Source organism: Haplochromis burtoni, unplaced genomic scaffold, assembly GCF_018398535.1.
Source record: "Haplochromis burtoni strain Fernald_Lab_line unplaced genomic scaffold, NCSU_Asbu1 Contig_75, whole genome shotgun sequence".
NCBI classification, from domain to species: Eukaryota; Metazoa; Chordata; class Actinopteri; order Cichliformes; family Cichlidae; genus Haplochromis; species Haplochromis burtoni.
The window spans coordinates 1,046,975-1,071,998 of NW_024582436.1; the positions used below are offsets into that span (position 1 = coordinate 1,046,975).

The following is a 25,024-nucleotide window of genomic DNA, read 5'->3' on the forward strand; positions in this document are numbered from 1 at the left end:
GTGTGGAGCTGACCTTTCCCACTCCCCACAGGTCATACCTTCCTCATGCGAGGAGGTCACCGGGCCAGCCACTAAAAAGGCCATTAGGAGGTGATTTCAAGTGCTAAATACTGTGAAAAAAATCCACAACTAATAATTCTTTCGTCCATCTCTGCCACAATGATAAAACAGCACCAAATTCAAGTTTGCGCTCTTGATTGGCACATAATCCAAGTATGTGAGGCGGAAAGGAGTCTAACAAAACTCAGATGTATTAAAGAATTGTAAAAGTGAGAGAGACAAAGAGAGAGGGGGGGGTGGGGGGGAATAAAAACATATTTTTATAAGGTTCTAACAGCTTTTAGTTAATATTGTCTGGTCGTAATCAGCCCGACTTCCCGGAGGATCCACAATCTTTTCATTAACCACATCACTCCGAGAGCCAAGAAATGTGAGCACTAACTCAGTGTTTGCTAACAGCTCAAGAAGACAGAGTGCCACTTGCTGCTACAGCGGTCTGGAAAAGATAACGAGTCCCACTTCGCGTTATTCTTTGCTCAACATCCATGAAGCACGACTCATGTAAAAATAATGACAGCAGCTCGTTCTGGTAAGCATGCGCAATACAGCAGAGGCCGGCGTCTCTCAAAGCGTCACGCCACTAGACAAGCACTTGTCGTGGCCTCAGACGGTGACATTTAGCCCTTGGGGTGTAAACAGGCTGCAAGGTGACACTGATATTAATCTGAGTCGTTAAGTTTAACAGCAGCAACACAAACCTTCACATCCGAGCACTAAAAATCATCTATATTAATAGCAGGACTACGGGAAACACATGGTCATCCCCAAGAACAGGCTGAAACCAGAGCACCAAGATGAGCTCCCAGAAAACAACTAAAGCTGTGTCAAGTTCAAGTTCACGGCTGCTTCACGGCTGCACTAAACTCCTGTCCAGTGAAGTGTCCAGCGTGGGGGGAGGGAGGGTGGGTTATATTTACAGTTTCTATTTTCAAATAAAAATCCCCGCACCTGGTTTGGGAATTTTTTTAAAAGGGATAAGACAATGATGTACGGAGAAGAAAAGCTTTTGCTCCCCCCACACGCCTGCGCGAACCGAACAGCTTTCGCACGCATTTTGTTGCGTTCACGTGCGCAGAAGTTAAATTGCGTAGTTTGCTTTGTTTTCCTCTTTAATTAAAATAAAACTAATGTACGAATTGAATCATTCTTTTTAAAAAAAGTTAGAAATTAAATTCATTATTTCAAATAGTTTGGCTTTCAGAAAATTCAGACTGTGTGCGCACACAGGCCACTTTTAATTCCGGGACTTCTTATTTATCTCCACAGCCCCATTGTCTTAAGGGCCTGACAGCATGATTTCCACGATGCCTTTTCCTCACCGAAAAGAAAAGAGTTGACAGCATGGACATTTAGAGGGGAGATAATGACTAGTTTAGAAAAAGAAAAAAAAATTTGTGAAGTCATAAAACTTCTCTGACCCATTCCAAACCAGACTAAATCCCAAACTGCGTGTAACTCACTACAAACTGCACCAAGCACCCAGCAGCGTAAAAAGGAGGAAAGGCAAAAGGGTATTTAGCACTTGCAACACCTTTTATTATATTTGTATGCAGTAAAATTCTTATCACAATAAGGAAGAAAACACCTCTTAAAACTTTGAACAAAAGCACATAACGAAACAACTGCCCATGTTTAGCTCGTAATTGTACATATTTATAGTAAAGAAACATTCTTTATAAATACTGTTTCATCTGTAGCAAGTAAATACCATAATTTAATTACAAATGGATAAATATGGCAGCTGATATTTACAAAAGGAAGGGTGTAGTTACAGGAAAGAAAAAAAATCGAACGGCACAACGTTTATTGTCCTCACAATCTTCCAGATAGTGTTTCACAATTCCAATTTGCAAAGCACAAAACATCACAAGTTAAGCCCAGCAAACTAAAATATACATTCACAAGCATAATATTGTGGTCTGTTTGAGTTAAATGTTAACTTTGGCACTCTTTCCAGTTTATAGATGTTTAGTATAGTACAATCAATTTGCCTTAGGATCACAATATTCAACATTATAGTACAATTTTATTGTAATGTGTGCACTAAAAGGTCCAGTTAAGAGAAATAGCTACCATTGAAGGAACATCAACACACCAAAGACAGACGAACTATCACAACCAAATGGAATTTGGGCTTTTAGTGATTATTTACATTATATGAAATACACCTCAAATATTATACATATTTTTCCTCTGTTGGTAATCATCATCTTCCCTGGTAAATCCAAAATAATAAGATTAAAAAATAAAGAAGTGTTCGTGTGCCTCCTGTGTGCACATGTCCCAAAACTCAGTGAAACGAGTGTGTGTTGCTTCATTTCAGCGTAGTCCTAAACATACCATTCACTGAAATTGGAGGACAGGCCACTGTGGTTGGTGGTGTTGTGCACAGCTGAGGCTGGGGAAAGGGTGGTGTTGCTTTGAGTCTCCGTGGTGGGTGACACCAGCCCTGGAGGTGTGGATGATTCGTAACCAGAGCTGGCTGCTGGTGATGAGTCTGACGCTGGTGGAGAGGATTCGTGGACCTAAAAAAAAAAAAAGAAATAAGAAAAAAGAAAAGAAAAAAATACATATTTATTTTCTGATTTACACGTTAAACAAAAAAAAAAACACACACACAAAAAAACCCCACCATAAATTCTAAAAGCCACCTGGTATTAGACTGTACAAAAATATAAATAAAAAAATAGAAGAACACACACACTTCCCTCAACGCCTTACTTACCTTCATGTGTTTTCGTAGAGAGCTGGGATGTGTGTAAGACTTGTCGCACATTTTGCAGAGATATGGCTTGTCCGACGTGTGAACGTGCATGTGTTTCTTTCGGTCGCTGCTGTTTGCAAATCTTCTGTCGCATCCCTCAAACTCACACTGGAACGGTTTCTCTCCTGCAAGAAAGAAATAAAGAAAAGAAAATATGTTTTTAAGACTGCCTCAGGCTGAAGTGTGTAACAACAAGAGCTTGTGCAGAACCAGTCTGTTGTAAAAGTTGAGTGCAGAGTATTGCTGATGCCATCCATTAAAAAAAATAATAAAACGCAGGGTTAAAAGCAACACGTTTAGCCGTAACAATTGTGACAAAGTTTCAAGCGTCTTTTAAAACGAAGTGGGGGTGCTGCAACGTCTTATTTAGCCTAAATAATGCGCATAGTGATTGGAAGGGGGTGGGAGAAAGACGACGAGGCCGTCCTCAGTAGGCCTGCAGAAGGCATATCATTTGCCGGGAGACAATAAAAATCTAATTAGCACGTGGCCAATTTCATGGCACGGCACCGTAATGTATTTCCTAGAAAATAAGTCAAAATGTGAGAGGCTGGTAATGGCCCTGTCTAGCACCTCAACACATATGAGAGAGGCGCATGGGAAAACAAAAGGCATTCCTGGCAGCATTGCTGCTACTGTGCTCGGCTAAATCTACACACAACCCCCGAGCAAACACCAAGTGCAAATCGTTTCAGAGCTAAATACAAATATTTAATAAGGACACAAGGAGAAAAACCTATATGGAAAAGGGGTGGGTGGGGTTGAGGAGACGCGAAATACACACATACATACACGCAAAGAGTATCATGAATGAGCTGATGTGATTTTACTACGAGGCTGGCTGCTCTAGGACGCACGCAACGCGCTCTCTCTATTGCCTTTGACCCATTTCTAAAGTTTAGCCTGAACATTAAAGCTCCCAGAGAGCCAACTAAACTGCTTTCTGTGCGTTTTTAAAGCACCGGAAGAAGAGTTCGAACGGGCCCAGAGTAGCCGTGTAACGAAGAAATGAAGTATCCCCACCATTTTAAACGCATTTGTTCTCTCTTTTCTTCTCCCCCCCCCCCCCCGCTCTCCCTCTCTGCCCTGGATGTGATCCTGGAATACTACTTTAGCAGCCTAAAATACCCGCTGGTAATTAGATCTTAATGTGTGTTTGTCTTGGCAAGACACGCATTTACAACAGCGAAATAAATCCTCGGGTACGCTCGGTGACAGCACCCACACCGGGCTTACTATTTAAATAAAAAAATTTATATCAAATAAAGATTGCGCGATCGTTATTATTTGCATTATTATTTTAATTACCTGTATGCGTCCTCTTGTGTATCTTCAAGTTTTCCGACCGTGCGAAGACCTTCCCGCAGCCAGGGAAGGGGCAGGGGAAAGGCTTTTCTCCAGTGTGCACCCGAATGTGGTTGACCAGTTTGTATTTTGCCTTGAACGGTTTGCTCTCCCGGGAGCAATCCTCCCAGAAGCAGATGTGGTTGGTCTGCTCCGGACCACCGACGTGCTCCACTGAGACGTGAGTGACTAACTCGTGCATGGTGCTAAAAGTTTTATTGCAACACTTTTTGGGGTTGCTGAGCTGCTCGGGGTCGATCCACTTGCAGATGAGCTCCTGCTTGATGCACTGCTGCCTCATGTAACGGAAAAAGGCACCGGGGTGGTGGTGGGCTGCCATGTTCATCCCCATGTTCATATTCATGGAGCCGTACTGGTTGTGGAGCTGCGCGGCCGAATACGGGTCGGTCCTCGGACTGGAAACCTGGTGGTATTGGTCGGAGCGTCCGAAAACTTCGCCGGGTAGTCCAAGCCTCATTTGCCCATTCAGGACGTTCGGGGATCCGTGGGACCCATGCTGGTCGTGGATCCCGGGGAACAGAATGTGGCCTTGAGTGTCTGTGTGGGAGTGATGAAGGGATCCCGCCGTGGGGCCAAAAATAGTGTGTTGGCTACTCGCCGGAGAGGATTCTCCGAAGCCGCGACTACGAAAGAGAAAGTCCCTGGTGGAGTTGAAAGGGGAGCTTGCATACGAGGTGACATGGGCGGCGTGAGCCCCCAGAGCCGCTGCGGGGTAGCCCGGCGCCTGGGTGGTGAAGGCAGAGCTCTGTCCTGGGGAGAGATCATGGTTCAGCTTAAACGCACCCATGTGTGCAGAGTCAACAAAGCTATTTTGTGCCAAACTCAAGTCTCTCTCCTGCATCTCGCTGGCTGAGTGATGCCTGGCAAACGAGCCCACTCCGAGTCCTGGGAACTGGTGACCAGCATCCAGTAGCATTATGTCTTCAAAGCGATTTCTTTTTTTTTTTAAATATAAAACACCAGCGCAGAGCTCGAAGCTACAGCAAATTAGTAAAAGAAGAAGACGGAAAAATCAAATCTCGGTGCTGGCACGCGACGATTGAACTTCCAGCCTTGGAAACAACATATCAGGCGTGTTTCAAAGCGCTGCTCCGCTCAAGAGTTGAAAAAAAGAAAAGAAAAGAAAATAAAAATGTAAAAAAAAAAAGAAAATAAAATAAAAGAGGGAATCTCGGCTTATCGAACACTGAATTTACTTCTAGTTTACTTGTGACTTAAAAATCCAAGAGTTTCCTCGTGTCCTCTTCTCTTGACTACGGCAGTTTTTTTGTTTTGTTTTTTTTTTTGCGTTAAAATTGACTCGAAGAATTAAATAATTATCGTACTAGGTGCCTTCTGCATACAGCAGAGAGATAGTAGCTGGGGCATCTCAAAAAACGCCGTTCCCAAACGCGCACGTATTTATTTCTCTGGCTTTGCCCGTGTTTATCGCGGAGGGTCCCTGTTTCTCCGTGGACTGGCTCTACCTCCTCTTCCGCCCCCTTTAACTGGAGAGCGTTCATTCATTCCTCGCAGTCTCATTGGCCGCCGCGCCTCATCAATCCCAGGTGCCCCTCCAATAGCAGGTAGCGCTTTGGCGACTTAATAGCGCAACGCCATTTTCCACTAATAATTACCGCCTACTTTTAGGAGAAGATTTGGGAGGTGTGCGGGCGAAAGGATCACGACAAGAGAGAGGAGAGCTGTTTTTGTTGTTTATATTCTGAGGGAAGTTGTAGTATGAAGGATACAAACACAGCATTTGATGAGAAATAGTGAAGATTGTAAAAAGTAAGAGTTGACATAATGGATTAAGGTATTGATTAGGTAGTTTTGTAGATGTGACGTAAGTGGTCTGTGTTTTACTGTATCCCTGTTTTTAAAAAGCGCTGATGTTGTATTTAATTTACAGAAACTGACATCAAAAATAAATTGTCAATTAACCACAACGCTATACAGTCATATCATCTCAGTAAAGGAAAAAAAAACCATCTATCCATCCTTACCAGAAAAAAATAAATAAAGTTTGAGTCACTTAATTCATGACAGCTGAAAAAGCATGTGTGGCTCCATATGGAGTCCAGTGGTTTTCCACTGGTTGTACAACCACAACTGGGCCTTTAGTGGTTCTCCAGGTCTCACCCGGGCAGCCGTCAGTGGTGGCTGACGGTTTCTTTAGTGGTTGTATATGTCGCTAGTTCTGCTTCGTTGGTGGTTCTCACTTTACCACACCAATTAAGTTACATGTTACAGCGGTGAACTGGGCTAAGGTGAAAGTTAACCCTTAGTGACCTATAAGGTAGAGGTTGTGTTGAACTGTCAGTGACGCATTTTCGGCCATAAAGTAGGATGTGTTGATAGTGACATATGGTGTGTTTTTGTAAGAAAAAAGTCGATTTTTTTTGCCCCACGTTAGCACAGTAATGTCTACATTGGATTTCTTGTTCTTCTTTCATTTTCCCCCTTTTTGGTGTCCCACGCAGCCAGACAGATAGAAGTCAAATACTCCAAAATACTTCTGTGAATTATTTACTGACACCTTCCCACAACAAACACACACTGAATCTGTAGCCACATAAATACACAGGCCGTGCACCAAAGCTGCTTATTCACATGCAAGTCAAAGGAAGTTTACTTACATTTTCACCCCCTAAAAAAATCCCACAAGCTCTGCGGTTCCGTCACACAACACAGCTTTCTGCCTGTCTCAGCTTCTCCGGTGCACTCTAGACGACAAATAATGGTGAAGACCAGGGAAACGTTTTAAAAACTTTTTTTTTTTTAATTGTGTCTCCTAGCTCTGAGTGGGACAGGCTGAGCGTTGTATGCCATTCTTCCAAGTCTATTTCAACTCGCACCACAGGAAACGCAGGAGCTGATCCAAGTTCAAAGTCACGTCTGCCGACCCCTATAAGAAGTTCTTTATTTCTCTGAAGAAAAAAAAACACACAAAAACCTTCCCCAGATAGGGGAAAGGAGAAAGAAAATTTTGAGAAAAAAAATCAATCATCAAGAGGCTGTGGGTTTTCCCTTCTGCCTGGAAAAGAAAAAGCCTCCAACCTATTCAAAATCCCCCACAGACTAGTATTTCAACAGGTTTTAGAAGTACCAATACTCACTATGCTCACACACGTAACAAATAAATCACGTGAAATATTACACACACAATCTACAGTTACAGCTGACAAAAATACAAAAAAAAAAAAAAAAAAGAAAAAGCCATCTGACAGGTTTATAACATTAAACCCAACAATCCCGATCGCGCAAGGGGCGCTCTGCCCGTGTGTTATAATGGATGCCAAAGGCATATTTCTCCTCTCCGTTGTCTGACAGTATCAATATGTTGACACATTGCAAGGTTACTTGTGTGGCTTGCTTGACCTTGTGTTTCATGCATGTTTGACCTCTGACCTGTTAAGACCACATATGTTGCCCTCTTGACTCCTTTTGGTAAAATAACCCTGTTTATGACAAAGCGTCTTTGTTTTAGAGGGAGCGAGAGAGAAAGAGCGAGCGAGAGAGAGAGAATAAGAGAGAGCGAGAGAGCAGTAAGACGCCCCCCTCTTCTGTCTGAGGCATCGACAGCTTTGGGTTATTTGGAAACTATAAGTAAATAAAAATTAACCCATTCCTACACCGATTCAACAAATCCCAAACTCCATTTATTTATTACTTTTTAAAATGTATTTCCTTTTTAATCATTTTATAATAGGATTCATGTTAGAAATAGGGAAACTACGTGCCAGTGACCAGGATATGTAATGTGCATAATATCCTTAAATTGCCACGCTCAAAGCAAAAATATTTATAGCCAACTAGCAACCAGTGCTTTACCACCAAAGTGAGACATTTGTTTTATGAATTTCTAAGTGTGTAAATTATATTAAACCCAATGTGCTGCTTAATGTGGTGAGCGTAAATCAGGGGCCCTTGGAGAAATCATAAACAATGCACTCACTACTCTCCTGTGTTTTATGGATTTCCAGAAGCTCTCTTTGGAGAAGGGAATAATTTATTTATTTAATAAAGAGCACAGTCGGTACACACACGTGGTCGTGGGTGGATGTTTTTGTGTGTGAATTTACAATTCCCATAAAAATACATTTGACACAACAAGCGACAATAATATGGGTGCCTATAACTGCTAATCTTGAAAAGTCTCTTTCTCTCTCTCTCTCTCTCTGTCTCTCTCTCTCTCTCTCACACACACACACGCACACACACACACACACACACACACACACATATATATATACTTAATGTCACTGCAGCGCCCTATTTGTACGTATGAAAGGTCTTAAAGCAAAACCTTCAGTTGCTGATTATCAAGCTCATAAATCAGTTCAGCAGGGGGGCACGTGCAACAGGACCATAACGTGTAGAGGTTTTCCTCCAACATAATGAAAATCAATTACAAAACTTCAGTGTCCGTGGGGAAGAAAAATGCACTGCTTAATAAATATTTTAGATTCTCTCTATTTTCAAAGTCGGCTTCTTTTTTGTTTAAGGTGTACAATAAAACTCCTGACACAACTAGCTGACATGCTGATTTGCGGTTTGAGGCGAGACATCACAATTCGATTGGAAAGGTGAATTAAGACATATCAGTGATGGATACACGTACTGCTGTCAGCAGGGGTTACACCGTCACGCCATAATCTGTCATATGAAGTAAACTTAAATACAGCTGAAATGTCTGCCAACCTAAGTCATAACCAATATTTTTTTTAAAAAAAAGATGGTAAAAAAAATAAAGAGCTGGTGAAATGAACTGAGGAGAAGGGTGTAAAAATAAATACATTAAAAATAAGTGTTGCCTTTGCAGTTCGCTAAAATAAAACGAAAGGTTAGGCTCTGCTACTCTTGTCCTAGTGTGCTGCTGGACCCTAACACCTCAAGCAAAAAAAACAAACAAACCTGGCTTACATTTTCTATTTATAAAATTTTTATTTTTAATAATTGTAATAGTTTTTGTAGTTTTTTCCCATCTTTTGTGTGTGGTGGGTGGGGTAAAATGTGTGAACATAAATATATATATTGTTAATCTTCAACATTAAAATTAAATGACTGCCTGTAAACACAAAGTTATTTCATATTAATCAATATATGGGGGAAATCGGTCATGTGTATATAACACTGAGTACTTAAACAGTTTTATGCATTAATGTTTAATTGTATTTGTGTTTTACTTTAAATTAAGATTTGCATAACTTCCACTTATCAGGAACGTGGGGCGTTCACTCTTGTATTTTGTGACAAATTATACTACGTCTTTGTACGTATGAATAATTTAAAAAAAAAAACAGAACTCACTTCACATTTGAATATTTGTACATATCAATACTTGAAATATTTCACAGCATCCACAAGCGCCCCCCCCCCCCCAAAAAAAAAACAAACCCCAAAAAAACAACAAAAATTGTGGATAAACCAAAGCCGGAGTAGACTAAGGTTTGACATGTCACACAAACTGTTATTTTGGTCATCCACATGCACCAGCAGCAGTAAACACAAAGCCGCCCAAACGGATCTGCTGGTAACTTTGAGTACAACTTTTTGGAGTCAACAGCAATAAAGAGAGTGAGGGGGCGGAACCCTGCTGAGCCCCTGCGCTGAACGACAGCCAATCGCTTCGTTCTCCTAACTGCCAGTCACCGAAATCCGTCCAATACCCGCAGTGCCATTTCTAAACTGTATTCCCCACTGTGTCCTCCAACTGTTGTATGTTCTGCCAATCGCTTGAGGACAGAGTGGGAAAAGGAGCAAGCAGAGTTAGAAGCCGGACAAAAGAACTTATAGACCCCTTATATACATATTTTCCTAATGTTTTAGAGAGCGTAGTGTGGTGGGGAAAAAACAGTTGCGGTGAGTGCGGATGGACTTGTCAGTGTAGTTATGGAACCCCCTTTAAGCAAGAGGAATCCGGCGATAAGATTAGCGGATTTGGCAGCGACTCAACCCCTTCCTCATCAGAATATGACAGGCTTCCCGGGGCTAGGGGGGCATCACCCTCTCTCCCACCATGCCCACCTCCACCCTGGGGAGCTGGGCAACGACCCCGGAGTGGCACTCACTCCATTTGGACCAGAGCACATGGCACAGACAAATGCTCTCAAACTTAGCCCATCTCAGCACATTCAGAGCCATCCCGAAGCCCAGACAGCGGCATCTTTCACTTCTGCTCAGACCACAGTTGGTTTCCCCGTGGCTCACCCCCACTCAGGCTACTCAAGCAGCAGGGACTTCATCCTCAGGAGAGAACTCTCAGCCTCTGCTATGCATGCACTTGGCGACCAGCATAGTTCCGCCTCCTCCCCTCATCACCATGGCATGTTCATCTCCCCAACAGGTGCTTATGGGCACACGGAAAGTGGGGCCCATTCACTTTTCACTGGACTTCACGACCAGGCGTCCCCAGGTGCCCACCACCATGCCCTCAACGGGCAGATGCGCCTGGGTATACCGGGGGACATCTATGGCAGGCCAGAGCACTTCGGGCACAGGCCAGAGCACTATGGACCGTCTTCTCTCCACAGCTACAACTCCATGAACCTCAGTGTGAACATCGCTTCTGCTCCTCACGGAGCCGCGGGGGCGTTTTTAAGATACATGCGGCAGCCCATAAAGCAAGAGCTAATCTGCAAATGGATCGACCAGGAGCAAAGTCAAAAAAAGCCCTGCTCTAAAACTTACAGCACCATGCACGAACTGGTTAACCACGTCACGGTGGAGCATGTCGGGGGACCGGAGCAGAGCACCCACGTCTGTTTCTGGGAGGAATGTCCACGAGAAGGAAAAGCTTTCAAAGCGAAGTACAAACTGATAAACCACATCCGAGTTCACACGGGAGAAAAGCCTTTCCCGTGTCCTTTCCCGGGATGTGGGAAAGTGTTCGCGCGATCGGAGAATCTAAAAATTCACAAGAGAACACACACAGGTCAGTACTTCAAATTGAATAAAGAATACGCACCACAGTCTGAAAAAAACATGGCTTGGTTGCAGAGAATGAGACTATGTCTGAGGCGATCTTGTTTTACTGTTCACACTCGAAACGGACTTATGAAACGATCGTGCGTAATTGCGCGCAGAAGCGAGAAAAAAAAAGACTTTTATTGATTAAAGAATTCGCGTGGTGAGTTACCGTGTTCCATTTTCTTTCTTAAATATAAACTTTTTTTCCCCTACTCACCAAGACACTCGCAGTAGGCGTGAAAGGATTAGAGCATATGATTTGTAAAACGTGCTTACGTACCTACAGCACAGCGACAGAACACGCGTAAATGTAATTGTCTTTGGGCGTAGGATCCTTACGCAAAAGCACGGTTAATATATTGATGATGAGTGTATGCACATGGCAGATGGCATTTAAACAAAAAACACATGCTTTAGGCTTCGACAGATTTATTGGTAACCTATCGGGGGTGCAAAATATTTACAACTACCTCTCTGAGAGTGCCTTTAGAGAAAGACAGTTTGCTCTCATATTCTGTCTACTAAAGTCTGGCAGAGCTGCTGAGAGATAAAGAAAGTCAATTTTAGCCGAACAACTTCCTTAAATTGTAATGTGTGTTCTTTATGAGAGCTGTTTATGTTTTTTAAATAGACTGAAAGTCAAATTTTGACCAGTAAATAGCCCAGTTTTGGCTTTTTGCCACCAGTATAAATAGGCCTCTTCGCCTAACTGAATTATGTAAAATCCACAGGGGAAATAAATAATTCACTGAAGAAAAAACGTGGAAAACCCTTTGGAAATACTCTAACCAATTATTGCTATGAATATACAGGATGCATTAGACTTCACATTCCATTCTGGGTTTTTGTTGTTGTTTGTTTGTTGTGCGTGACAGGGTTGTATGTATCTTTGTGTGTGCGTGTGTGGGAGAAATAGACCAGTACGGCACATATAGGTCTCCTGGTGTTTTCCGAACTGCCCCCTTTTCAACTACATACACACATCCCCTGTAAACTAGAGGGGCCTAAAGGCATGTTACACGTGTTCACGCGGGAATATAACGTGGGTGTGGAGCAGTGGGTGTAATGGACGTTTAGTCTGCGGAGGCATACAGGCTTCTACACTGAACACTTGTATTTATTTAAGGTGGAATGCTGACAAGTTGTGGTATAATAGGTACAGAGCATTCAATTCCAGTTGTTATTCTGACTTATTAAAAAAACTACAACAAAAACAAAAGCCATAAAGCTTTAACTTCGTGATGTTATCACTCGTAACAGTATCTGTGTGTTTCATTTCTTCAAGGAGAGAAACCTTTCAAGTGCGAGTTTGACGGCTGTGACCGAAAATTCGCCAACAGCAGCGACCGGAAGAAGCACTCTCACGTCCACACCAGCGACAAGCCTTACTACTGCAAAGTGCGCGGCTGTGACAAATCCTACACACACCCGAGCTCGTTGCGGAAACACATGAAAGTGCACTGCAAGTCCCCTCCGCCCCCTGCCACCAATGTCACCTATATTTCCTCCACAAACCCTCTCGGAGACCCTCTTTCGCCCACTTCTGAACCGCACAGGAACCGCTCCTCGAACCTCTCCCCTCAGGTCACCAACCTCAACGAGTGGTACGTGTGCCAGGGGAGCGGAGGGCCCAACCACCTTCACACCCCCTCCAGCGACGTGCCAACTACAGATTCAGACGACGAGGACTCTTTCAGAAATTCAGACCCGAGGACAATGCTCTGATACCTGGTATACATCCATGGGGACTTTCAAACTTGTCATCTAGTTGACCCGTTAAAGTGTGCATCTGTGTTGTTCCCCCACCCTGTTCACTTGAGATATTGATCAGTAGTGATACTAACTGACTGTCCTAAAAAACAGCAAAATTACATTCAGTGTGGATGCAATGTAGCTTCATCAAACAAGAAAGGATTTTTTTGTCCCCTTTAACCCAGATGACCCCTGACCTTAACCTAACATGTAATTCACAACTGTCCAACAATCAGTTTAAAACGGAGATTTGATGTTGAAAGAAAGAACAAAATTTGCTTCCAATTTGAAAGAACCAAAAAATATATATATATTTTTTTTCTTTGAATCAGGTCGGACTAGAACTAGATTAATGTGTGTGTATTTTTTTCCACGAGATGAATGCAGGATTTAATTAACTGCATAACTCAAGACTCCACTGGTGTGCTGAAATGACATCTTTCACATCCTCTTGCAGTTAATAACTTCACTGCAATCAATCAGTGTCACATTAAAGAGAAGGTACTGCTTGTAGCTCCACAAGTAGAAATAATGAATTTTAAAAAAATCTAGAGGCTAGAGAGGAGGCCTTTTTTCTATTTCAGCTAATCTCTTTAAAATGTGGTACAAACTTTGAAAAAACTAATAAGAAGAAAAAAAAACAGGAGAGGAGGCAAACATCTGAGTGTCTTAAGGGTTCGCATTTACCTTATCAGATTTATACATGTGTTTGGATTGAATTTTGTAATATTTAAGAACTATTTAAGACTATATTTTATGCAAAATACACAAGTTTAACACTTGTTAAAGAGTCCAGTAAGTCCCTTGAGACCCTAAATGTCTACACTGACAGGCTTTGATCCTGTAGGATTTGTACATATGTAATTGTGCTGATGCTTGTGAATGTTGTGTAGTTTTTAATTACAAGGAAAAAAAATGTTGTTTTGTACATTGTAATTTATTTGCTGGTTTCAATGTTGTACTGGAATTACAGAAACACCAAAGAATAATAATATCAGTTTTGGTGATGCATAGTACCCTGCTGATGGTTTTTGTTTTTTTGTTTTTGTTGTTTGTTTGTTTTTTCAGATTCACCTTTTAACTTTTTGAGTTTATATTTTTTATTTGTGCTCTGTAAAAGAAGAAACATTTACTTGAATAGGCTGTGTAATGTGAAAAGTCCCTCTCCCCCCGCATGCCTTTTGTAGTGATCTGTCTTTCATATTGAGGTGCATGGTGCCATTGGATAATAATGGATGGAGAAAAAGAGAGAGAGATGAATCAGCTATGATTGTGCAGACCTTTGATGTTCAAGAATTAATTTACAATATTAAAAAAAATCATGCTAAAATTTAATAATAAAAACAGGACATATACAGTAAATAAGTGTCACATTATATCATTAACATGATTTAAGGGTGAGTTTGATTATAAGGGGTCATTTGTTTTGGCCTTAGAAGTTTTTATAGGAGGACTGTGCCTGTACTTCTTCTTGTTATTATTATTATTTTACGCTATGTGATTTAGCAGACGTCTTTCTAACGTGGACACAGTGACTGCAAAACATCAACATCAGTCTCACCTCGAGTGAAAAAGCTGAAGCAGCTCTCTTCACCTGCCTTACTGACGTTTCTATAAAATATCCAGCTCTTCTCAGAAACAGGCCTAACGGGCCAAGGAGGCTGGTACAAACTAATCACTGAGCTAATGGGAAAACTTATAGCCCCCTGATGGCGCTACCTCTGAAAGGCGCGACGGCACAAAGCAGCCGAGGCATGAATCATTCATGGGAAAAATAAAAGATAAAAAGATATCCGACAATAAGCAGAGCCTTGTATAGAGTGTATAAAACAAGCTCCCCCTCTTATTTCCTCCATTAAAACGCGAAATCTCACTTTCAAAGAGTTGCCTGTCCAGTCTATAGAATTAAAATTGACCAACGCCAGTTCTGCACCACTTCAAAGGCTGCAGCCTCTGAGAGGAAGGCTGGCTGCTTTGACAGTCTTCATGGTGCGTTAGGATTTCTATGGCAATTGGGTAGTGAAACGCTCGCATTTGAATATGTCCGGTTAAAAGGGGAGAGAAAAAATGCTAACTGCCACTAAATGAATTATAATCAAAGCATAGGATGTACCCTCTCCAGAAATGTGTGTGCTGTCACAAATATACCTTTGGCAGGTTGGCACCTAAATTCCAACCAGTCTGTGAGCGTATGTGTGCAACTAGATTCCTGTGATCACAACAAGAAAAATTGTTATCAACTAACACTCGCATATAAAAAAAGAACAATGAGAAATGATTATGAGATTTAACTGATAATACACCTGACTTGGATCAGCCTGGGAGGATTTGGGGACTGAGGCAATAAAAGGCGCACAAGGGAATCGTCACCGGCGCGTAAAACAACATTAAATGAACCAAATTTTACAGCCAAAGAGGAAATAATAATAATAATAATAATAATAAAAATAATCACAGCAGCACCGCAAAGCTTTAATAAAAGGGCAAGTTTGTATTACACAAGCTTGATCAATTTTACAGCTGCCTTCTCAAGAAAAAAAAGAAAGAAAAATGGGGGGAGAAAAGAGAACACTTTATCTGCCGCTTCATTCAAACTATACGCACTTGTGGGCCTCTTCTTGTTTTGTGCCTCGACTTTTTTCTTTTTTATATATATAGAAGGGGTAGGGGCCAAGAGAGTAGCGTGCTCTTGTATGTCCTGTTTGGAAACAAATGCTCAATGAATGTTACAAAATAAACACGATGAAAAATAACCAGAGACATTAAAAGGAGGGAGAGTTCATTTAAAAAAGGAGTGAAGCGGTCACCCTTCAGTGAGAAACGCTTTGAAGTAGAACTTATTATCTGAGAAATACTTTTTTGGTTGTCCTAACGACGCTGTTGAATTGGAAAGGCACTCCTTTGTCAACGATTTGTTCTCCTTAAGAGGGATGTCCGTGGAAATCACTTACATGGGCCACCTTAACATACTGCCTGCAAATCAGTAACCGGCAGAGTCAGACATGCAGACGCCACTTGGGAGAGGACAAAGCAAGAAGTCGCAGTGAGAGCGCCGCTGCTTCTCAATCGCGCCCCTTTAAAAGGGGGTTGAACGATAATTTCTCAGACGAGCGTGGAGGCAAAACAAACGCCGTCTTGTCAGAGTTTACAAGCATTATCCATCTCCTGAATACTACCGGCACAATGCTCGCCAAAATTGCATGTGAAGTGATCTTTTTTTTTTTGGTCACAAAAGTTAAGAGTCTTGACTCAAGACTGCAAGAGATTTGATCCGAGTACCTGCGCCAGAAACTGCAGTGCGCATGGATCACCTTTACGGCAACAGAAAAGTGCTCTTGGGTTTGGGGGGAATAAAGTACAAGAAGAAGGAGAGACAGAAGAGGGAGGATAAAGAAGTTGAGTTTAAAAAAATATTTTTTGATTAACTTTACTTTTAGTTTTGGGGAAGCAGAAATCAGGTGCGGAGACGCAAACGGCACCTCTTCACACTAACCCCCTCTCACCTCCCAGAATTCACATACAGCAGAACAGCAACACCTTGTGATACCTCTGGCCCGTTTTACCATCTCACCTAAAAATAAATAAATCACACTTCCCCCGTTTCCTCAATATGAGAATGAAGACGAGGGTGATAATCGTAAGCCACCACTCCAGTAAATAAGACACGGAATATGGCTAAATAAATCTGACATGTCGAGATTCTGCAGGTATTTCACGTCAAATGGATACCAGTTTATTAAAGTAAGTGCACAGTTCACCTACTCAGCTCAAACAAACGTCCTGATGGGTGGAAATGGTTTTTATTTTATTTTATTTTTAAATATTTCCTATCAGTAAGAGAATCAACCTTATAAACTAGCAGCCAGTAAAAAGACAGTGATAATAGCGTTACATTATCTGCCAGTTCTTGCTGTGGAGCCAAATGTTAATGGAGACTGATGTTTCTGAATGATGGTGGTAACTTGCGAGCACGTTCAGTTTCTCTGCACTTACAGCTTTAAAGAGCGTCTTTGCCACAGGATTCCACCTGTTTGTGCGCATAACTTTGTGAGTGGGAACTTTGTTGTTACTGGCTTCATATTTGCAGTGCAGGCATTTTGCCATTTTTCAAAGCTCCCTACCTGGTTACTAGCTAGTTTAAGTTTCATGAGCATGTCAGAAAACAAGGCAGCTCAGTTTCAGTTGCACGGCTCCCGCTTAACTTCCACATTCGCAACTCCAAGGCTGCCTTTAGAGCCGATACCCCCCACCCCCTCCTTTTTTTTCTCTTCTTTTTCCTCCAGCAGAATCAAAGTGCCCCTTTTTCAGTTTGCTCTGCAGCCATTAAGTTTTATACTTTGCACTCCAACCTGCAGGAAAAAATTAGAATTCCAAGTTAAAGGATGCGATTTAAAACATCTGCGTTTTTTTCTTTTTCTTCTTTTTTTGTTGAGGAGGGGAAATGAATCTTTTTCCAGAAACATGGATTGGGAACGCTTGGAGAAGTGAAAATTCTTCGTCTGCTTTTACACTCGGTGCTCTCGGACTTCTGCATGTCGCTCCTCTTCAGCCCGACATCAACAGCTGTGGTTTCACCTATTAGCCCTGATGTCTTTCCCAAAGGAGTCCGGGACTTTAAACATCTGACAGTGGGCACGCAGGGGGGGTTACTCTACTGACCTGTAGCCTACTTGGTTTTAGTTTCATAGGAACTTCATTAAATCAATTACTGTGAGCACATCATCATGTTTATAGCGTTAATAGCAAAAATATGTTGTTGTTTTTTTTCTCCCCATTATAATATTTTGCCTGTTCTACAAAGACATGTAGGAGCTTTGCAGGTTTGGGCGCTTTTATCATTTTATATAAACAGAACCTGAGTGATGAGGAAAATTATTCTTGCTCTGACATTTAGACTAACTTTTTGTTAAGTGGTACCACTAATACAGGCAGAGTGTACACAAGAGCTTGCTCTTCTGTTTCAAAGTCATTTTAAAAGCTTTCCATGACTTAATTTTAAATGCTTTTTTGGGTCAAAACATATCCAAAAAATGTCCCCCATAAGAAATATATTTTATATATATTACACTAATCGAATTAAGACTAATTATTGTGCTTTCAGCCTAAAAAATATTCTGGAGGGGCACAAGAAAAAGAAACTCAAGCAAAAAAAAGCACAAATGAAGTGTAAAAACCCTGCTCACAGAACACATTTCTAACAAGTGCCAGGCATCTTTGAAACACAATACACATGTGGATATTTGTAATGTTAGCACTGTGAAATTAAATTTGAAGAGCTAATATAATTCTATGTGAATGAATTGAAACAATTACATGTGGCATGTTTTCAAGCCAAATAAATATTTTTTTATTCTAATGCTTAAACAAGAAACATTTGTGTATTGTTTTGTTTTAAATGTAAGCTCTACGTTAGTCATCCCTGATGATAAACACTTTGTTCTTTACCTTGTCCTTTAGGAGGTAGATAATCTCTGGGATGAACGATCAGTGCGTCACTGGCAGAGGCATAATTATAACATTTTAACTAAGTCTTTTAGGGACTGGGTTACTTAACTGATTTCCTATGTTGTCACATGTATCATGGGTACTTTGCAGGTGCACTGCTACTCAGAAGAGTGTGATACATCACTCAGAAACTGACATAATATCTGGTGGCTCAGTAACATCTGTGGGGGTAGAGACTTGGTGCTGGTCCAAAGCCCCCATCCCAGGACTGGGAGCCACTCCAAGGCAGTAGGTGAGGAGAGCAAGGTCGTCCACGGACAACCGCATGAGCCAGGCCCTGCTACCTGGCCCTTATATTGCCCACCGGCCAGAAAGTAGAAACTAAAGTGCAGATAAGCGTGAGCATGCTGCCCCAGTAGTCTCTTATTGAATGACAGGGCTTTCCTAAAAGCCTCTAAATGCAGGATGTAGGCTTCATCGTACTTGGAAACTAGGGATGAGAGGGGTGGAGGGAAACAGTGAACTATATGCTCAATCAAAGCGAAGCAGATGGACTTTTTAAGTCAAGGATATTTTGATTCGTGCCCAGGGATGGAACTGCTTACAGGGTACTAGGTATATCTAAAAGAAACAGATTCATATCTGGCACATAAATGAGGGTTGCTTTCAGATATAAAAGCACAATCAAATTAAAAATGTTTTGATTTGAGCTCCAAAAAAGAAAAAGAAAAAAAGAGAAAAGGCATGACACAAGCTCCATAATATAGCCAGTTTATATTCATGCACTGACCTGGGTCAAGTACATGAAGGAGGCCTCTCCATAAAATAGGGATTACGTTCACCACCTGAATCCCTGCTTATCAAATTCAAGTCCATATAATACCCTTCCTTTTCTCACTTTACATATCTTAAAACCCATCTTTGATTGCTAAGAATGATTTCAGAAGCATAGTGCCAGTCCACCAGTTTATTTCATTGCCTTTTATAAAAATAAAAAAAGGCAATGAAAGCCTCTCTTTTGCTTGTAGTGATTGATATCAGAACCAGATTTGTGGAGAACTATCATGCTTGCAACATCAGAAAGACGGCCCCTGGATGCATCTGGTTTATTGCAGAAAAAGTCAGCATTTAGAGAGTGAAAATCACTCTGTCGCAGCTGGGGAGAGGGAGGACGGGGCATATTTGGAAAGGACAAAAAAACAAAAGAGGGTTATGTCCAGATAAGGAGGAGCAAAGAGAGCTCAAGACACAGTCCTGTCAATAAAGAAAAGACAAGGAGCTATTTGTGCCAACACCAGATAAGAGTGTGACTGGCGCTCTGCCTGCGAACATCTCGCTGTCTTTACATCGCTGAAGCACTATATGTTCATCATGGGCAAACTGGTGAAGTTGGCTACCAATCATCCTTAGCTTCGAGGTCACTGCAGGAGCTCTAATCCAATGTGATAAGGCAGTGTGCTAGCAGTAAAGCTTTGAGTATGGAGGCGCCACTGCTTCCTCAACCATGCAGTGCCAATACCTCCCTCTGACTTCATGGAGATGTCTGCGTGGATCCCAAACATCATAAGCAGCCTGAAAACCCATTCCCTTCTTTTAAACATACTTGGGTTTGGCGGTGACCGATATGGCTCTGAATGAGCAGAAGAAAATGTGGAGTCTTGATGTTTCCAACTGGCCAGGGATAAGCCAGAAAGGAAATATGGCTGGATGGGCAATAAGATTGAGATATGGGGGTCTCAATGTGACCTGGGGATTCAAAGAGATGTGGTTTGGGTCTGCTGAGGCCCCAGATGAGGCTTAAGACATGAACGATTGAATGCCAAGATGACCTATGGCAGTAATGGTGTCCTGACAGATTTCCATCCGCCATACATTTCCCTTACACTTTGTACTTAAGGGCAAGTTTGGTTTTAACGCTGGCTAGAAATCACAACGCTCCACCTCCATCTAAGGACATAAACAGCACTCTTTTACTTGCTGTGAAGACACTGATGACAGCCATAATGTGTCTGCTTGTCCCACAGGACACTTAGCGCGGGACTGTCCCAATCACAAGACTAATTGTATAATTAGGCCAGCTCCACTGGGGACGGGGACCTTTCTGGCCCTTCACAGACATTTGCCATTGTAAATGACAGTATAGCTCACAAACCATCAACGCTTATCCATCTTAGTGACACAGGCCTTGAGAGATGGTGATATTTTATTAACATGACTGATAGTTCACCAAAAGGAAAAAAAGAAGTAAAACATAACCTGTAACTCTCACCTGGGGAATATTTATCACATAACGTGAGGTAATTATGCAGGTGCACTGTTCACTTCTAACAGCTCCAGCACTCGCACATTTCATAGGCATTTGAACGGAATCAGATTGTGAGAAGACCAGCCTGCAAATTATGTATTCATCACTTCAGTGGGGAGGCTGCAGAGTGGTGCTTTTCTATCAGGAGTGTGTTGGTCCTGAGGAGAAATGCAAAGCCAGAATCACCCCCTCCCCTACACACACTACTACTACAGTTCTTATTTCCCTACTACAGCCCCTCCTTAGATTTTCAGCATCACCATGCGCGTCATTATCGTTGTCAAAAGTTGTACACAGAGTATGAACTCTCGGGGATGCGGGGCTGTGGCAGACCCTGCCGGGGGGGAGCTAGAGGGGAGGAGCAGGAGGAGGTGGAGGGTGACGCGCAGGTGTCGGTGCTTCAATTCTGACCGGCCGTGACGAGGTTAAGACACTTTTCTCCATCCAGGAGGGCCCCCATAGGCGCCCTCATTAAGCAGGCCCCTGTAGCACTGAGCGGCGTGAAGAGGCGAGGTCCGACTCCTCACTCTGAAAACCTACCGCTCTCACCTGGCCTCTGTCTGTCTCGTCACACTTCCAATGGGGAGAGCTCCCAATATGAATGATAATAAGCATAATGACGACCATGCAGGTTGCTGGACGGTTGGAGTTGGTTAGGCAAGCGCCAATTTCGCGACGCCGTCTGAGATGTCATTTAAAGTGGCGCAATGCGCTGAGTAATCACTTAAAGAGTAAGCTGCACCGAGTCGCTGGTGGCTTTTTTCTTCTTCTGCAACAGAATGCGCTCAAATGACACTCCGAAATGTTTCTCATTTGTTAATTTGCAGCGCAGTCCCACACCAGCCCTCTCCTGCGTCATTTTATTTATGACGCACGTCGGAAAAGTTAAACGAATGAAGTTTCTTCAAACTTCCCCGCCGCACACTGTGACCGAGATCCAAAGGGCAAGTGGTGCTTCATTAACCGTATCCCCATTTACTTTAGATCCCCCCTGAGTCTCAGAGCGAGCGGATTAATGTCAATTACCTGTCATTTTTGCCACATCCACAATATGTTATACCGGCCTGCTTAGACGAAGCTCTGAATAAAATCCTCAGCAATGCATTCCCGCGACTTTTAAAAGAACGCATTTAATTTGTGGCGAGTTCAGCTCATTTTGAAAGTTTGATTTCGTTCATCTGAATTTTCAATTTGTATGATTATTTATTGTATTTTTGTTAAGAATCGGTGGAAGTTTCTACTCCAGACGTGGCTTAATGAATACTGGGGAAAAAGTAATTAATTCCAGAAGGTGCCGTAAAACCAGTCGTTTATTTGTGTTTGAGGTTTAAGGGGTTGGAGGCGGTGACGAAAAGCCAGGGCTGAATGTTATCTAGTTATTTTTTCATAACAGACACAGGCCTAATCTGCTTAAACAAAAAAGGGCAAATTAGGCACACTTTAGACGTCGATTAATGTTTCCTAAATCCCAATTAGCGGGCTGTTTGGATTACAAGTTTTTCCCCATTTAGCGAGATAATAAAGAGACTCTAGATGTTTGGAGATTTATTCATTTTGTTTCAATAAACTATTCTTCGCTGACGCAGACGAATAACTGCCACCGACTCAATAAACGTGATTTCCCTTTAAAGACCTAAATTAAAGGGCTGCTATGCATGATGACCGTACCGAACAAAAAGCCACAGGACCGGACAAAGAACACACCATCCAGCTCGAGGACCAATAAGGGGTTTCTTTCACTTTTCAATCACTTCTAGTCGTGCCCGGGATTAAGAGAGGGCTCTTGACTCTCTCTTTCACACAAAACCAAGAGTGCTTGTCAGCAACTCGAAGGGAAAAAAAGAGGAGAATAATAGTGAGTCCAGGGTTATCGTGTTTAATTGGATTAGATGGTGTCATGTTGAAGTCCGGAGCATGACAAACAAGAGATAGACGGCAACACGACCGGGATAAATACAGCGTTATTCCCACTTAACAGTTTTTTGTTGTTGTTGTTTTTAATTTTAAAAAGGAGGAGGAGGATAATTTGGTGAAGGCATTTTATTTGCTTTCTTATTTGGATAGAAAATTGCTTATACGTATCCAGTTCCTGAAAAGAGAGCATGTTTTGGCGTCTCTCTATAAAATGAAGTGAAACATGCTGAGGCTAAGAACTGTGGCGCTGGAGAGGTTTATATTGTCGGGACTGTGTTGTCGGGTTTGCGCTGTGCTCATCTGTGCGTCAAGCAGCGGCAGCAATAACAAGGTGCGCGCAGCTGTGTGCGCAGGTGCAGGTGCGAGGCCTCCACCTGCTCAAAGAGGAGAGAGGAGTGGGAGGAAGGTCCACATCAGTGCGTGCTTTCCCCTTTCCTCCTCATTTTCTGTTTTTGTCGAGATTGTAAAAATAAATAAATAAATAAAAATGGTGCAAATAATGCCGAATTCACGTCGTTGCGTTTTGCTTTTATGACGCTTTTAAAACAGTTCAGTGATTTTTTTTTTTAACAAGGCAAAACCCTTGTATTGTTCTCCCATGCAAATTGTGAGCGCAGCAGAGAAACACAACCCTTTTAACGCGCCTTTAAACTTTTATCTCGGAAGGATAAAGTTGTTACAGCCTCTTATTCGTCAGTTATGCTCCATTTTAACAGGTCCGACTTTCATTTTTGTTGTTGTTGTGCGTTTGTCTGTTCTGCTTCAAACCGTCATCTGTGACTCGACAAATGAAGCCAGTGTGAAGGCGTTTTTATAGAGGATGAGCAGATATTGATATTGCTCAGGTAAACAGAACAAAGGGACGGCGTGTAGAGAGCAGGATCACAGGGTGCGCATCAGTGCCCAACCACAGCAGATATTTTGCCAGGAAAAAAGAAAGAAAAGATTTTTTTAATAAAAGTTGCAAGGTTGTGAGGAAGCCGTAAATCTTTCTATAAATAAGTTTGTTTTCAACTTTTTTTTAATCGCTGTCAAGTCATAAATATATAACCCATCACACATTTGGAGATGATACCGACTCTTAGAGGCAAGTGTGATATTTGATGTCTGGCCCTCCTCTTTAAAGACCTTACACACACACACACACACACAGCCCCAATCGCGTAAACTTTCCACTGGTCTATCTTGCTGATGCATTCAGGGACATTGCAATAAAACAAGCAAAAACCGAGTGGCTTTTCCCCCCCTCAAAACTAAGCAGAATCGGTTTCATAGTTTATTCAGGTAAAATAGTCAAATATGGAGGTGATGTCTCATTAAGCCCACAGATGGGATATGAAGAAATACATATATACATTCTGACAGCACACGACAGCCTCCTGTTTGTACGCTTGCTCTAAAACTGCTTTTTGTAATTCATCGGAAATGAAGTCGACTACAAAATAAAGAGCTATTGAAACTCATTATTCAGTAAAGTCAATAGACGAAATAAAAATAGAGATACTAAAATGTGACGACAGATGGACATTTGAGAGGAGGGGGAAATAACTTTTTGAGACTTTTGAGCCTCTATAAGGAGGCTCATTACCATGCCACCCCTCTTCCCTCTCCTCCTCCCGGACACTCGTCCTTACCCCTGGCAACAGCAGACAAAGCGGGCCGATTTTACTGCTCTCCGTCGGGGCGGGCAGCCCCTTTGATCTGAGCCCGTTAAAAAGAAGTGAATCGAGGGGGAAGTTCGAACAAGACAAAGCCTGGAGGAAGGTAAAGTCACCTAGATTTCTTTTAAAAAAACTTACCTTTAAAAATAATAAAATCTGACCATAACTTAACTTTTGAGGGCATCATTCCTAATTTGCTCTGAAGGCAAAGGCAAGCTCTAACCCGTCCAAAGGTAAGATCTCACCAGCCTGACATCTGTTAATAAACTGCACTATCTTCTTTCACTAAATGCAGATGACATTAAACGGACACACCCCGGACATCCAAAAGAACCAAGAGGGCCTTCAGAGGCCTGCGCGGCTTTGGGGGCTTCAGCTCAATAGATACAGTTAAATCCCGCCCATCATCGTCAGGATGGGTCTTTAGCAGGTGGATAGAAACTAGAACAATATTTATACCCGTGAGGAGAATGAAGTGTCGTCATTATTCGGCTTGCATTGGGAAGAAAAAAAGGTCATGAAAATTATATAATTTATGGAATAGTTTTAGACACACTGCATTTTTTAAAGGAAAGATTTATGGCACAATTTAAAAGTGAGAGGAGACTTGGGGTTTGATATCTCTCCTGACTTCCTCCCACGCCGTCCCATCCTCTCGGACTTCACTCGGTGATGGGGACACTCAGACAAAAGGTCTCCTCAAATGAAGTTAGTAATGGTCCACATGTGCCAGATGAATCACGCAGCACAGACAGGGCCGCGATGAATTTCATTTCATATCATCCAAACGCAATGTTTTTTTTTTTT

The 25,024-nt window shown here is 42.1% G+C and overlaps 2 protein-coding genes across 2 annotated transcripts; one reads left to right on the plus strand and one right to left on the minus strand.

Annotated features, from left to right (window-relative positions):
- Positions 1-1,572: 1,572 nt before the first annotated feature.
- zic2a (zic family member 2 (odd-paired homolog, Drosophila), a) lies at positions 1,573-5,678 on the minus strand. Its single transcript, XM_005935804.3, has 3 exons — positions 4,133-5,678; positions 2,786-2,949; positions 1,573-2,585 (listed from the first exon to the last, which is right to left on the minus strand). The coding sequence occupies exons 1-3, from the start codon at positions 5,103-5,105 to the stop codon at positions 2,391-2,393; spliced, it is 1,332 nt and encodes a 443-aa protein (XP_005935866.1). The 5' UTR covers positions 5,106-5,678; the 3' UTR covers positions 1,573-2,390.
- A 4,095-nt stretch (positions 5,679-9,773) lies between these two features.
- Positions 9,774-15,322, plus strand: zic5 (zic family member 5 (odd-paired homolog, Drosophila)). Its single transcript, XM_005935803.3, has 2 exons — positions 9,774-11,105; positions 12,426-15,322. Exons 1-2 carry the CDS (start codon positions 10,064-10,066, stop codon positions 12,863-12,865), a joined length of 1,482 nt encoding a protein of 493 aa, XP_005935865.1. The 5' UTR covers positions 9,774-10,063; the 3' UTR covers positions 12,866-15,322.
- The last annotated feature ends 9,702 nt before the right edge of the window (positions 15,323-25,024 follow it).

What these genes read in the sequence shown, in the direction of transcription:
- zic2a (XM_005935804.3), bottom strand. Translation starts at nt 5,105, where the DNA reads ATGCTACTGGATGCTGGTCACCAGTTCCCAGGACTCGGAGTGGGCTCG. An exon ending in ACACAAGAGGACGCATACAG is followed by an intron (nt 2,950 to 4,132) that starts GTAATTAAAATA and finishes TCTTTCTTGCAG; the next exon opens with GAGAGAAACCGTTCCAGTGT. An exon ending in CTCTACGAAAACACATGAAG is followed by an intron (nt 2,586 to 2,785) that starts GTAAGTAAGGCG and finishes TTTTTTTTTTAG; the next exon opens with GTCCACGAATCCTCTCCACC.
- zic5 (XM_005935803.3), top strand. Translation starts at nt 10,064, where the DNA reads ATGGAACCCCCTTTAAGCAAGAGGAATCCGGCGATAAGATTAGCGGAT. An exon ending in TCACAAGAGAACACACACAG is followed by an intron (nt 11,106 to 12,425) that starts GTCAGTACTTCA and finishes CATTTCTTCAAG; the next exon opens with GAGAGAAACCTTTCAAGTGC.